The 14286-nt window shown below is 33.3% G+C and overlaps 1 protein-coding gene and 1 non-coding gene across 4 annotated transcripts; both read left to right on the forward strand.

The window, feature by feature from the left end:
* The first annotated feature begins 570 nt into the window (after positions 1 to 570).
* LOC111612689 (SAC3 domain-containing protein 1-like) lies at positions 571 to 9594 on the forward strand. 3 transcript variants are annotated; one of them, XR_002754654.1, is made up of 6 exons: positions 571 to 1937; positions 2023 to 2163; positions 2258 to 2447; positions 2591 to 2698; positions 6539 to 6785; positions 7445 to 7753. XR_002754654.1 is itself a non-coding variant. In XM_023353936.1 (5 exons), the coding sequence occupies exons 1-4, from the start codon at positions 1858 to 1860 to the stop codon at positions 2669 to 2671; spliced, it is 492 nt and encodes a 163-aa protein (XP_023209704.1). In that variant the 5' UTR covers positions 571 to 1857; the 3' UTR covers positions 2672 to 2698; positions 8320 to 9594. The 3 variants fall into 3 exon arrangements, 2 of the variants coding, with proteins under 2 accessions (XP_023209704.1, XP_023209702.1); XM_023353936.1 differs by lacking the exons at positions 6539 to 6785; positions 7445 to 7753 and adding an exon at positions 8320 to 9594; XM_023353934.1 differs by lacking the exons at positions 6539 to 6785; positions 7445 to 7753 and having other exon boundaries at positions 572 to 1937; positions 2591 to 3483.
* Positions 9595 to 12846: 3252 nt separating this feature from the next.
* On the forward strand, positions 12847 to 12918 carry Trnaq-cug. The gene has a single exon. It is a non-coding gene; the product is annotated as a tRNA-Gln (tRNA).
* Positions 12919 to 14286: the final 1368 nt, after the last annotated feature.

The following is a 14286-nucleotide window of genomic DNA, read 5'->3' on the forward strand; positions in this document are numbered from 1 at the left end:
GTTATTGATTTTAAACATTTTATTACATAAAGAGAGAATTAAAGAGGTGTTTGTTCATAGTGCTGTATGAATGATCAAAGTGAACCCAAACTTAATATGATTACTCTCAAACAAACACTCATAATTTGTGGAAAAGTTTTAAGTTCAATTTTTTGACATCAGAAGTAAAACGAATTGGAGGTGAAATCACCATAAAATCATAAAAGTTATATACGGTAATATTTCTGTCGATGATTTAATGAAAATAAATTGATTTATGCCATTCTTTGACATTTAAATGGTATGGCTCTTACCTGAATATACTTTGCTTGGTAAGCTTATCAATAAAGTAATGAAACTGCTGTGCTTTGCTGGAAGAATCCAAAGCACATAAGAAGTCCAAAAACAAATCTAAATCTTAGAAAAATGATTGATTTAAGAAACTGGATCTTTAATAGTGAGATTAGGACAATTAAGCAAACCAGGTGCAAGCTGAAGAAGTTGCTACAGCCATCATGGAGCAAGTAGTAGTTGACATGCCAGATCCAGTTGTGACTGAGCAATGTCAAATCAACTAACTAGTTGATTTGACATTGCTCAGTCACAACTGGATCTGATACCCTTAACAACAGTATGGAAGATTTTGTACAAACTTTGGCATTTTCCCCCCCCCCTATAGAATAAATCACATTCAGTGATTGACTGCATTCAGCAGACTCAAGAGGAGTATTTTTCTCCTAAACTCTATGGGAGCACTATTTTGGAATATGTTGAGTACAGCGACATCACATTTAATAGTCAACTTCATTTATGCTACTTTCATGTTGTGATAACAGATTAAAGATGGCTGTGCTCATACAAAATGTGAAGTATAAATTATTTAATAATATGAAAGTATGCTTTATAATTAATGTTAATCCTCACATACCTATCAGCAACTGAAAACAGATATATGCAAAATATAAATTTAAGGATAAATTTTATTTACTCAAATGATTTTAAGTTGTGGAAATAAGCAGAAGCCAATCTAGCACCACTAACTACTTTCAGCAGCTGATAATTTGTCATTCAGCAGATTTATTGCTGTTACATAGAAGTTACTGCTACCATACCTCCATTCAAAATAGAACTGTTGAATCTGCTGAACATAGCCATTGCTTCCTTGTGATACAGAAACTCAGCTGACATTTTTCTCTGGTATTTCTTGCTTGAATGGAGATGAATAATGTCCTTGGAAGATCTTGTAAAGCAATGAGGCTCATTTCTTTCTGAACAGTAATCCAGAATAACACCTCACATAAGACAAATTAATGCAGACCAGTTACATTTTGTTATGGAGAATGTCATTCAATATATATTTTTATAAAAATTCTAGAAAAATGTATAAGTGGAAGAAGTGGAAGATACATTGAACCATATCTATAATCTGTACTAAAATAAAAACTATTTAATCACATTTAACACTTAATGCTTTTACTAATCATTCCACTTTTATGGATAATAGCCTTATCCATATTCTTTGGTGACAAAAAAATTGAACTTAAAAACTTTTCCTGCATATTATCAGCCCATATTTAAAAGAATATTCATACAAAATGTGGTTAAGTTTTGCCTGACATATGTTTGATATGGGACTAAACATCTCTTTAATTGTAATCATTATGTATATCATTTTCAGAAAATTTTATTAAAAATCAATATTATGAAATTTTTAATTTATCATCATTAATCTATTAATAATAATGTAGATTATTACATAAACCACAATCTACATTTGATCCGCATCTCAATAACGTCCATTTACAAGAGTGTTTGAAGCGACTTTTAGTAATTTATAATGAAGTAAATGAAAAAGAAATATTAAAAAATCGTGCTGAAATGGAAACAATTTATATTCTTCATAATCTTGGATCAGCAGAAGCTCTAAATCATAGTTTGCATCTTCCATCTGACGTGAGGTAAAATTCTTACTCATTTTTTGCCTTCATATTTAAATTTATTTTTATATATATGAGTGAAAAACAAGAACAATTATTATTTTAGATCAGATCCAAAAGTGAAATTAGCCGTTGAAATTAGTTTAGCTTATAAACATTGGAATTTTATCAGAATGTTACGTTCATTCAGGAAACTTCCTTTCCTGATATTCTGTTCAGTATATCAACACTTAGAAAAAATTAGGAGGTAACTATAATAAATATTAAATGATTGTCATTTGATGATTATTAATTTGATTACAGATCTTATGATTATTAATGATTTTTTCCCCTAAATTTAGACATTCGTTGGAAGTAATAAATGTTGCTTATAGTTCAAAAAATTGCCAGTTTCCTATCAAAGTATTAAAAGAATGGTTAATGTATAATGATGAAGATGCAGTTAAAATAGCATGTAATCATTATGGGTTGTCTAATAATGGAAAATTTATATGCTTCTTGAAAAGTTCTTATGATTCTCAAGTTAAGACTGTAAGTTAATTATATTTATTTTTAATTATTATTAACTACTATGAATGAATCAATCTTTTCATATACTTAGTTTAAACTATTTTCCTTTCTTCTGTAGTAATTAATATGAAATAATAATAATCATAATTTTTTTTTATTTCCAGCTTCATCCTGTTAAGGAATATGTACTTCAAGAAAAAGCAAAGACAATTGATTTGGTTTCAGTCTTAAATGGAGTTTCTTGATTATTATTATACACGACAGTCTAAAATGTATATTGCTCTTCTTTGTATATTATTTTTATCCATTTTTCCTAAGATTTTTAATCTTTGATGTCTATAAAAAAAATACTCTAAGTATTTTATATAGTTAGCAACTATATAAAATGTTAGCAACTATAATAAGTTATTGATCTTTAATAATTATCTTTTCTGTTCAATATTTAGTTAAGGAAAACAAAAGAAACTGTAAATAATAATAAATCTGTACAACAAAAATTAAATAATCAAATACTGTAGTATAGCTGGATTCACATTGTGCTACAATAATGCTAATTAAGATATTAAGGAATCTGTACTAGAAGTATGTGGCTAATTAAATTTGACATCAGATGATGACTTAACTGCCTACTAATTCAGATTGCATAATATCTCATTAATTAATTAGCCTTATTGTAGTCTGTTATGAATCTGGCTGTATTGTTTAATTAGTAATGTTTATTGGGTTGATTGTATATGTAATTATATAAAAATTAAATATTTTTGTTTTTAAGATGAAATCTTAAAAACAAAAAAAGAAATTTAAGAAGGGGAAAAAGTGCATGTAAAATTATCATCACTGGGTTGCAAATTAATAGATACAATTCAGTAATTGCATTTAATGATAATTTATTTGCACTCTTGTATCTTGTATACCACTTACTAGAACTACCCATCATTCAGTAATATACTGTAAGGTCTCGTTTTATGCGGATTTTTTTATGCGATTTTGAAGTTGTGCGGTTTGTATTTCATCCAAAATTTTTTTTGGACAAACATACATATAGGCTTGTTTAGGAAGCCCGCTTATAGACAGTCTCCAAAAATCGTGGGACGCTCAAAGCTCACTCCATTTGTTCCACTGACATATAACCTTTATGGACGTAAAGGACAGCTAGATCTACCTTAATCGCTTTAGTTTCTAGCAATTTTTGATATAAATGTAATTAAACATTAAAAATACTTAAAACTAAAAAAAAAAAACGAAAGAAATGCGTTAATTTTGAAGAAAAAGCTTCAATGTTTAACTTCCTTTGTCTTGCCCTTCTGTGAAATTTAACACCGATGAGTCAGTTTATACATCTGGATGACCTTGAACACAGCTGGAGTTGGATTTCCCGGGGCATTCTCAAACGTCGCAGGAGGACAAGGGTTTAAAATAGGGTGAAGCTGGCCGTATATTTTTTAATATTTTTAAAAAATTTGGAGACTTAAAAAACATTCCAAAAATTCAAAAAAAAAATGTAAAACTATATTACTTTTCAATAAAATAAACTGAATTAAGTTTGAATACAAGTTTATTTTAAGCTTTTATATGAATTTCTTTCAGACATTCGAAATAATTCATTAAGCAGCCTATTTCTTTTAATATCTGCAAACTTTTTTTATGCGGTTTTAAGTTAATTTTAACTCGTTGTTTGTTTTATGCGATTTTAGAAAATTACGGAACGTATCCCTACTTTTTCAAGACAAGTAAAGTCTTTTTTTATGCGAATTTTTTTTTATGTGCTTTTCTGTAGAACGTATCCACCGCATAAAACAAGACCTTACAGTACAAAGAAAAAAAAAATGGAACAAAAACGGAAAAGACACCCCCAGACCAAAATAAACTTCCCGGCATCTACACCATCCCTATCATTGATCACAGGTGTGATAGAAGCATGGTCTACATAGGATCAACCAAACGCCCCCTTGTAACCTGAATCAAAGAGCATAAAGCAGATATTAACCATGAAAGAACCAACACAGCTCTGGCCATGTACTCTTCGGACCCAGACGTAGAACCCATATTCTCTCAAGCAAAGGTCATTCACACCACCCACCGCACAAACCATCTCAGGTGGCTGGAGGCGATCTACATATGCCTAAACATGATTAAAGAGTGTAATTACATTAATTACAAGGATGAAATTGCTCTATCGATGGCCTGGCAGGCCCTACTAGATAAATCTCTAAGATAGAACACAACATGCATAACGCGCAAGTCTGTATTGACGTCATTGGGTTGGGACATCATTCTGGATCGTATTTCTTAACAACTTTGAATCAAATTGCATTCCATTAGGGGATCGTTACCTGAAGAAGAACCGTAATGGTTCAAAAACGTTTGTAACTTTATTGTATAGTGTGATGAAACGTGCACTGGTAAAAGGCTTATAGATACATGCATTTGTTACAGTACTCCGGTATAGATATTCTACCATTTTTCAAAAACAAAACCATTTACTGCTTGGTATATTGTTATATACAATAGTTTAGATTTTATGTTGGAATGATATGTACAGTTCGGCCCAATGAAGTATGCGCCTGTCTATAATCGAAAAGCATCACTGTAACTTATCACTTGCATTTTCAGGACGCGACTTGTTATCATAGAGTTTTGAGATGGACCCTTTCGATCTGAGGCGAAATTGGGATGAGGCAGTTGGTCAAGAGGGGCATTTAAGCGGCGTCATGTGACTGTTTTAATTGACAAAACTAATCAATGATAACTTGATCCCTGCTTATATAGCATAATCATTTATGAAAAAATTACAATTATATCTTTTATTTCAATCAGTTTTCTCCCTTTCAAGGTCTTTTTATATTTATTTTGTTGTAATTGATTCGAAAAATGAAATAAACAAACATATCAGCTTCACTTAGCTCAAGTTTCACAGACCAACTGCAGTTTCGTTTGTAATTAGAGAAGAAAGTGTTTTCTTTCACGGTCAGTGTAGAGTTTATTATTTTAGCCCCATCCATCCCACTGCTATTATAAACAAGCTGTTAATTGTAAATAAAAGCTTCGATGTCATTGGTGCTATCCATCACTTTAAATGTTTTCTCTTCTTTTATATGTTCAGCTACTAATTTTCCAATATCTTTTAATATTACACGAGACATCTTCATAATTTTCACTAATCCAATAATAAATCTGCTAATAAATCCAATATCACTCTCTGAACACTCTTTATGTCCATTTTGTCGTCTGCTTTTTGTTTCTCTTTTTTCCCGTTAAGTATCGCCTCTCATTTCCCTGTGAAGCAACTAAGTCTTGCAAGAAAGTTGAAGTTAGAAATTAATAAGTTTATAAATTTATTAGAGAACTTCGAATTTCTTGCAAGACTTAATTGCTTTACAGGGAAATGAGAGGCGACACTTAATGGGAAAAAAGACAAACAAAAAGCAGACGATAAAGTTGACAAAAACACATGCTTAGATTAGACACGTTTTTGTGTAATCTAAAAAGCTTGAGAAAATGCCTAAAGCTATTTCAAAGGACATTAAGAAATTATTTGTTTAGCACAGAGATGGAAAACTGTCAAAGAGATAGCAGAAATGTTTAAGATCAGTAAACGAACAGTTATTAAAATCTGCAAACAGAATATTGAAAGTGGAACTGTTTCACCAAAAAAGGCAAAAGGTCATTCAACGTTTACTACCGCAGAAGATGCACAGTTAAAACAGTGTTGTGAAGAAGATCCATTTAAGACTGCTAGAATACTTAAATCTTAGTTATCTTTACCTGTTTCCATAAATACGGTTAAACGAAGGTATGTAGCATTTGAGTGTAATATCTAGACCTTAAAAAGATGCATTCATATAAATGTAATGAAAATATTTTTAATAAAACTTTATTAAGAATATTTTATTATATTATTAGACTAAGAGAGTTCAATTTACCGGGNAAATCTTTCCCTCGTGAATGTGCACCTTTTTATATCCTTTCTTTCATCCGGGTTCCTCCTTTACCCAAGGGGCAGTTCGCGCAACCAATTATCGCCACGATATGGACCTACCCTATCCCGAGAACTACTTTCTAGCTGCGGAGCACTACAAACTTTATTAAAGAATATTTTATTATATTATTAGACTAAGAGAGTTCAATTTACCGGGGAGAAGGGCTGCCCAGAAACAAATCTTAACTAATAGTAACACGATTGACTGTTTAGGCTTTGCCTATCAACATCTTCATTGGACCAAGGAATGGGAAACTGTGAGGTTGAAAAAATTTTTTCCCGTGATGAAAGTGGAGTTGTTTGGGTTTATCGGCCTCGAGATGAGAGGCACAATAGCAAATATGTATGCCCAAGGAAAAGAAGCGGAAGATTCTCAGTAGGTAAGGTTCTATATTTTTGCTTTTCTTACTAATATAATAATTCTTACATTGAATATATATTAAACCAATATTCAATGATAAATTTACACACCCATGTCAAGAAATCTCGGCAGAGTTTTGAAGTGGTCCTATTTCTACACTTCATGTCCACTCGGTTTTTACTCATTGTGCAATAATCCACACTGTTGACATCAGTAGTTCCACTTATTAGATGGATAATTTTTGCCAAATTATGATTAATTTAGATATAAGCTTTAATTATCGTAGCATCTGATGTGTTGTTTATGATAGGCAATGTCCTAACACATCTCATAAACATTTTCAGATGGTAGTAAAGAACCAAGTAATGCATAATATATATGTGTGTGTGTGTGTTTGGAATTAGCAAAGGGAGGAAGTCTTAAGTCAAGAAATTATTATTTTCACCAGTAAAAATAAAGAATACTTCGAAATATTGCTAATTCGAAACTACACCAATATAATAAGTCTTATTTATAAACAAGGTCTACCTGAACAATATAAAAACAAAATTGAAATATTAAGGACATAAAGGCATAATGAATTAGTGGTTGTAACAGTTATTCTAACTGTTAATTTACATACAGTTTATCTGCATTGCTGGTAAATGGATTGTTTATATTTTTGTTCCCTCTGATTAGCCACTCTGATGTCAGTCAGTAACAATTCATGGCCAATACGTTTCAAGCAGGCGTGACTTAAAACAATGTCCAATCAACTAACTGAAAGATAGTATGTCTAATATCTTTTAACGAATTATGTTCGAAGAAATACACCGTAGGGTGTTTCTTCGAACCAGTACAGATGAATATAGACACCCTTGTCCCAGGTTTAATCTGAAAAGAGCTTTAGGTGGGCTACCACAATGTCGCGACGTTTTTGTTTTGTGTGTATTGTTTTATATTATTATTGTAATTTGTAAATGTTTTATCATTTCTTATTTGTTAATCTTAATTGTTAAACTTAATTTTATTTTATTTTTTCTATATAATATCTCAATTATATTTATTCACTGTATTCACTTTCTTTGTTTCTGGATTCACTTGGCTGTGTGTAAACGGCGCCAAGTATGTACAAATTTTTGTATGTTTCATTAAAAGAATCTGTATCTGTATCTGTATCTGTAGGGTGTTTCATTGGATAATAACCAACCATTTACACTCCATATTCGTTGTATTCCTTCTCCGAACATTCGATTTAATCACTAAATTAGAAAGTAGTCGATAATGATGTGTGAGGTATTGCTCTTAATTGATTGATAATTGCCTTACAATATTATGAAAATACAAAAATATTATCTTCATAATATTTAAGACATCAGTAGATTGTTTTCAATAGTGTAATATAACCTGTTTATAAGTAGTTCAAATGAAAACAATTATAAAATATGCTAGAAGTAAGTATAGCGTATAACCAATGCAATAACACAAGCATTAAAACTAAATTGCGCTGATGATATTTATAATTGTATGCATATTCTCGTGCTTTTAAGTTATTTTTTCCTTTTGTTTTGCAGGAGTATGGGAATGGATGTCTACATCTGGTCCTGGTGCCCTGGTGAGAATTATTGGCAACCTGACAGCAGCACAATATGTTAATATAGTAGAAGGCAATGTTTTACCCTCTCTCCAAGAGTTGGACCTGTCAATAAACGTTCATGATCACTCCCCGATACACACAGCCAGATTGACCAGAAACTGGCTGGAATGTCAAAGTAACATCGATGTCATAAACATTGCAGGTCTAACAACTGACTTATACAATTTTCCTTTCAGATTGCATCTCACTTTCTTGTCGCATAACACATGCTCAGCTTCCTCCAGTTCATCCATCCACATTGAATTCTATACTGCACCTCTGAGTTCAATCCTCCTCCCATCTCAACAAATGTCCCAAGATATTTAAAACTCAAAACCAAAGGAAACGGCACATTTTCGATTTCAATATTTCACTTGTCTCTACCATTCAGAGTCATGTAAGCTGTTTTGGTTGTGCTAATCTTCATTCCCCTTTCTTCCAAAAGTTTCCTCCAATCTTCCAGTTTCTCAGCCTTTGATTGGAAAAGTTCACATAGTACAATATCATCCGCAAATAGCATACTCCATGGCGCCCCACACTTCACGTTATGCACTAACACGCCCATTATCAGGCCAAAGAAATAAGGGCTAAGGGCCGATCCATGATGTAAACCAACATTAACGAAGAACCCTTTTGTAGTGCCCACACTACTATTAACTTGAGTCTCTGCTCCCTCGTACATTTCTTTGAGCAGACTAACATATTTTTCTGGAACATTGTTTTCCCTCAAACATGTCCATATCTGTTGCCTTGGTACTCTATCAAACGTCTTTTCTAGATCAATGAACACCATGTGCAAATCTTCTTGCATTTCTCTGTGCCTTTCCATCATCTGTTTTAGAGCAAAGATAGCATTAGTCGTACTTTTTCCCAGCAAAAAGCCAAACTGTTCACGAGTTCAAATCTGATCTGAGGACCATGTTTTATGTTGTAATTTAAACAGGGTTAATTGAAACCATGCAAACGTTTTAGATCAAGTTTTAAATATTAAAGCAGTTTATATATGGATTTTTTTCATCTAACAACAAAAAATATTTAAAAGAAATCTCTATTAGTAATCCGATACCGTATTTTGCGAATCACTAAAACTGTTACAGAAAATGCTACATGTTCAATACAGTAATACCCGAACTTACGCGATAGGTGGGATCGAGCGATAACCGCGTAAGTTGGGGTATAATTTCGCATATAAATACATACAAATAATTTTTAATTGGGGCCGAAGACTAAAGAAAACAATAATTTAGAAAAAAATGATTAATAAAATCTTAGATAATACATGTGTAGCCTATAACAAATTATATTATTATACAATTTTTCACATTTACTTGATTATCACACCATAATTTTAACATTGTTTCCATCTCAGGGATAATACCGTGACGTTTACGAATGATGCTTGAATTTAAATATTGAGCATTTTTTAAGCTTTGTGAATTTTTTCTTTATCTTTTATAATTGTTTTGACCGTCGATTCCGGTAGATCAAACTTCTTTGCCAATTTACAAATTTTCATTTTTGTATCGAAGTCTTTGATAATGTTAACTTTACATCCCAAAGATACAGTTTTTCTTTTCTTGTTTGATGCAGAAGAATCAATCCTACTTCGTTTGGATGACATAGAGTCTCTCGCGTCTCCGTAGATATAACAAACAGAAATAAATAACACAAAATAAATTGTAGCTATATGTCGATTTCGCGCGACATGTCCGAACATGTAAGCCGAACAATAGTGTGGGGGGAGTGAGTAATCGAGAGTTGCGTGGCGTTCAAACAAAAGACGAATCGACGAGATTTGAAAATCGCGTAACTCCGGGTTCGCGTAAGTCGGGGTATTACTGTAATGAACAACATTATGTGCANTACTTGTTAATTCCACAAATAACTTCAATATATAGTTTAAAACTATAAAATATACAAATTGTTTAAACAATTATTCTAGAAAAGAGTCATATAACTAGATTACAACACTGTTACCTTTATAGCAATAATAGGAACATTTTCTTTCTGTAACACAGTGCACTTATATCTGTTATATTGATTTCATGTGTCAATTGTTTTTATAGATTACTTAAATGACTTATTAACATCAGGCAACAATTCATCAAAAGTATTATCATGCTACAATTTTGTTCCTCACGATAACGCCTCAAACGCAATAGTATACACTAACATTCAGTCTAATGACTCAACCCATACAGTGCAAGATAAATTTTGTAGTACACGAATTATTAATTTTTTAATTCATTGCTATCAAATATAATAATAATTAAATTACTATAATTAGAGAAATTTGTTTATAAAGTTTTTCCATCATGTTTATTGTAATTTAAAAAATAAAAATATTTTAAAAAAAAATTACGTAAATTCTTTGCAAACATAGTAAACGAAACTGCGAATAAACTGGAATTATTCAAAATAATTGAAGTTTAAACTAATTATAATGGTACGAATTTCATGGGGGAGCCAGCCCATATTAATTGTCTAGTCTTTGGTTTTATATGCATTTCTTTGTTATGCTTATGTTAAAGTTAAAATATTTATCCAAGTTTCACAGTGTACGGTAAAACCTGTGCAAAACGTGCTAAGTAAAAACAATTCTACATTACCGATCGCAGATAAACAGAATTCAAGATGTTGCAAAGTTCTGACACACTCATCATTACAGTTTCGAATCAAAAGAATGTCTTCAGAGCGCAAACATACGTCACACTAAAATAAATATTTTCAATCGACCGAAGATAAAAAAGGGAACGTTTGTGTCAGTAGTGGGATTCGAACCTACGCCCACTATCATAGACGCTTCTGCATTTAGATGAAAGGTCTCCATTGAGTCTGGCGCCTCAGATCTCTTGACCATCCTGATGTGACTCAGCATCCGCGATGGCTGCCTAATCTATGGCGCAAGATATTTCCATGCGACGTTTATGCAGGCTTTACGATGGGCCAACGTCTAAATCCCTAACACAAGATTTAATCGCAGTTGCGAATCGACGTTGTTGTCCGGGTCGAGAGATTTTCTTTGGTTTTATTACGACAAAACAAACACTGACGTTTTCAGAGAAAGGCAAATTACTGCATCCACAACCATTGCGCAAAATGTTTACATCGGGAAATTTCAGATCGAAAGTAGCAATTCCGAACGAGTTATCAAAAATTTTCCACGTCGCTTCCAATAAGAAAATGTTTGTATTCGTTTTTGATAGCAATACGTTAGTCTCAGTGTAGATGAATTCGCCGTTTTCGAAGAAGCTTACACATTCCATACTACGTCTGTCAGTGAAACGAATACTTTTGTGTCTGTCCTGTCGCATTTCAACCGTCGGAATGAAAACAATAAATTAACCATCCGCCTTCGGACCTTAATTCGCCTTTAATTGCGCGACGTGTTGCGGTACAAGTTACACATTCATCTCTAACTCTTTCGAAAGATTTTAGTGAATATCCGGTCGCGTTTCTTTATGCAGCGCTGTTCGATCGCTACACAGCAAAGCGTTTCTAAATGAAGCGCTATAATGTAGCGAACCTTCTTAAGAGTTTGATAAAACAACTTTTACTTCCTCTACGTCTGTAATGCAAAATGGATACTTGGGTATACAATACGATGTTATGCTCTGAAAATAAAAAAGTCGAAATGACTGTTGATAAAAATATTATGGAAAATTAAAAAGGATTAAAGTTTATAAAATGACTGTGAAAGTTATCTAAAGAATAAGAAAATACTATATCTTAAATATAATTATCTATTTCCTATTTCATTTCTTTGCTCACATTTTCGTAAAGAGAAATGCTCGATTCTTTATATCTCTTTATTTAAATATTGCAGTTCTTTAACTAAAGCACTACGTTCGGCTGTATCTGGAATTAAAGAATAAATTACGGCATCCATTTTCAGTTCGAGCGTAAAGCGTTTCTAAACTATAATGCAGCGACGTGTAGCGATAGCGGCTCGTGATGTCATTTTCGCTACACTCTCGCTCCATAAAGAAACGTGGCCTCCGTGACCCCAACAAAATACGTTTGTCTCGGGCATTGTTGTCGGCTGTCGAACATCTCGTAGCAAACGATTCGACAAGAATTATCGAAGCTATGATTTTGCATTGCTACGTGAGATCACTGAACTCCGAAAACTATATCCAACATGCGCAAGTAACATATTCAAAAAAAATTCTAGCACAACACTCAAGCAGATTTAAAACGCGTTTTAAGGCGTCATAATCGAATATTCGATTCCGATTAGATTCGTTAATTATTTTCGGGCTCGAATTGACGCACGATGTCTTTCTCTCTGGAAATCGCGGCGCTCGCGAGAGATATTTGGCTACAGCTTCGCTATTTAACGAGAAATTGTAGACAGAGAGATTTCCATTATCGGCAACAACAGATGCGGCGATATCTTTACGCGATAGTCGATAAGGCAATCTGCAATGCATTAAGGTGATATAGTATACGAGGGTTTGGGTGAGGTCCCATGGTGTAATGGTTAGCACTCTGGACTCTGAATCCAGTGATCCGAGTTCAAATCTCGGTGGGACTTTTTTTTCTTGTCCCCTGTCATCGTTTATGCAATTGAAGGCGACAGCGACTGTAGAATTCAGAAACTTCTTTTGCTTTAAATTTAGAACAGGAACTGTGCTACGCCACACACGTGTGTGAAAGTAGAATTTTGCAACATTTCGATAAGTTTATTCTACTTTTGCGATGACCTCAAAACGGAATTCAACATGTTGCAAAGTTCTGACCAACTAATATTAGAGTTTCGAATCAAAAGAATTACAAAATGTCTTACAGGCGCTTATGTCACACTGAAATAGACATTTTTAATCAATAGCAAATAAGGAAAGTACGTGTCAAGAGCGGGATCGAACCCACGCCCACCATCGTGGACCAGAATGCAAGCTCCCGCATTTACAGGAAGGGACTACCTTGAGTCTGGCAGTTCAGACCACTCGGCAATTCTGACGTTATTCTAGGATTACGATTGATGTCTAATCAATGGTAAATGTTCATTTCTCGTTATGTTCAAATAGATTTGTGAGAATCAGAAATTTCGTGTTATAAACTTTAATATTTTATAAATTTTAATTAAACTTTAATTAAATGCAACTCTATAAAGACGGAACGAGTTATTAAAAAATTAAAAGAGAAGAGGGAAAAATAAAATCTGGTTAAACCTCGATTCCCACGAGTTGGGTTCCTTGTTGAGATGAGTACATCTCTGTGTCACCCGACACCTCATTGTTCCAAGGAGATCGTCATCCCTGACGAAATCGGGGAAAGGCCCGAAAAGAGGACTTCATATAAAAAGGACCGGCCCGATGCGTAAGATCGGAGAAGTTATTTTTTGATTGTGTGTGTGTGTGCGCGAGATGTTTACCTCCCGCCTTCGAAAGACTGTTCCTGTTCGTCAACCAACACCTCCTCCTCGCCTACCGAACTCGAAGATATCAACAATTCACCTACTCAACTTAAAAGAGAACTGTTCGGGAAAGAAAATGGATTTGGGACTTTATTGCTGTTATTCGATCAACAGTATAATATAAGGTATTTATCCTGTCCGCGCATTATTGTACGCTCTCTCTCTCTCTGCGTAAACTAATCGCGAATTCGATTGTAACTAGAGAACGGAAATGAGAAGAGATCAATAACTGAACGCGATTCACGTAGCTTATGTTTAGCAATATACTAACTTGTAATCTTAATTCCTGATGTAAACCTAATTTAGATTTAATATAAATAAACGATTATTTATGTTTAAAGCGTCTTTGAGTGTAGTTTCTTCCGTTCCTCTCTCCGTTCACTCCACTCCGGGTCCTCATACGTAACCTCATACGTAACCGCTTGCCCGAACTTGTGGTCTCTGTATCGACCTAAGTATACAGTAGTGTCATCCTGACGTGGTATC

This window comes from Centruroides sculpturatus, unplaced genomic scaffold (assembly GCF_000671375.1).
Source record: "Centruroides sculpturatus isolate CEXI.00-Female unplaced genomic scaffold, Cexi_2.0 scaffold1741, whole genome shotgun sequence".
Taxonomy (NCBI): Eukaryota; Metazoa; Arthropoda; class Arachnida; order Scorpiones; family Buthidae; genus Centruroides; species Centruroides sculpturatus.

Excerpts from the sequence above, each read along its gene's own strand:
- LOC111612689 (XM_023353936.1), top strand. The coding sequence starts at position 1,858 with ATGGAAACAATTTATATTCTTCATAATCTTGGATCAGCAGAAGCTCTA. Across the intron at positions 2,164-2,257 it reads CACTTAGAAAAAATTAGGAG|ACATTCGTTGGAAGTAATAA; the intron begins GTAACTATAATA and ends CCCTAAATTTAG. Across the intron at positions 2,448-2,590 it reads ATGATTCTCAAGTTAAGACT|CTTCATCCTGTTAAGGAATA; the intron begins GTAAGTTAATTA and ends TTTTATTTCCAG.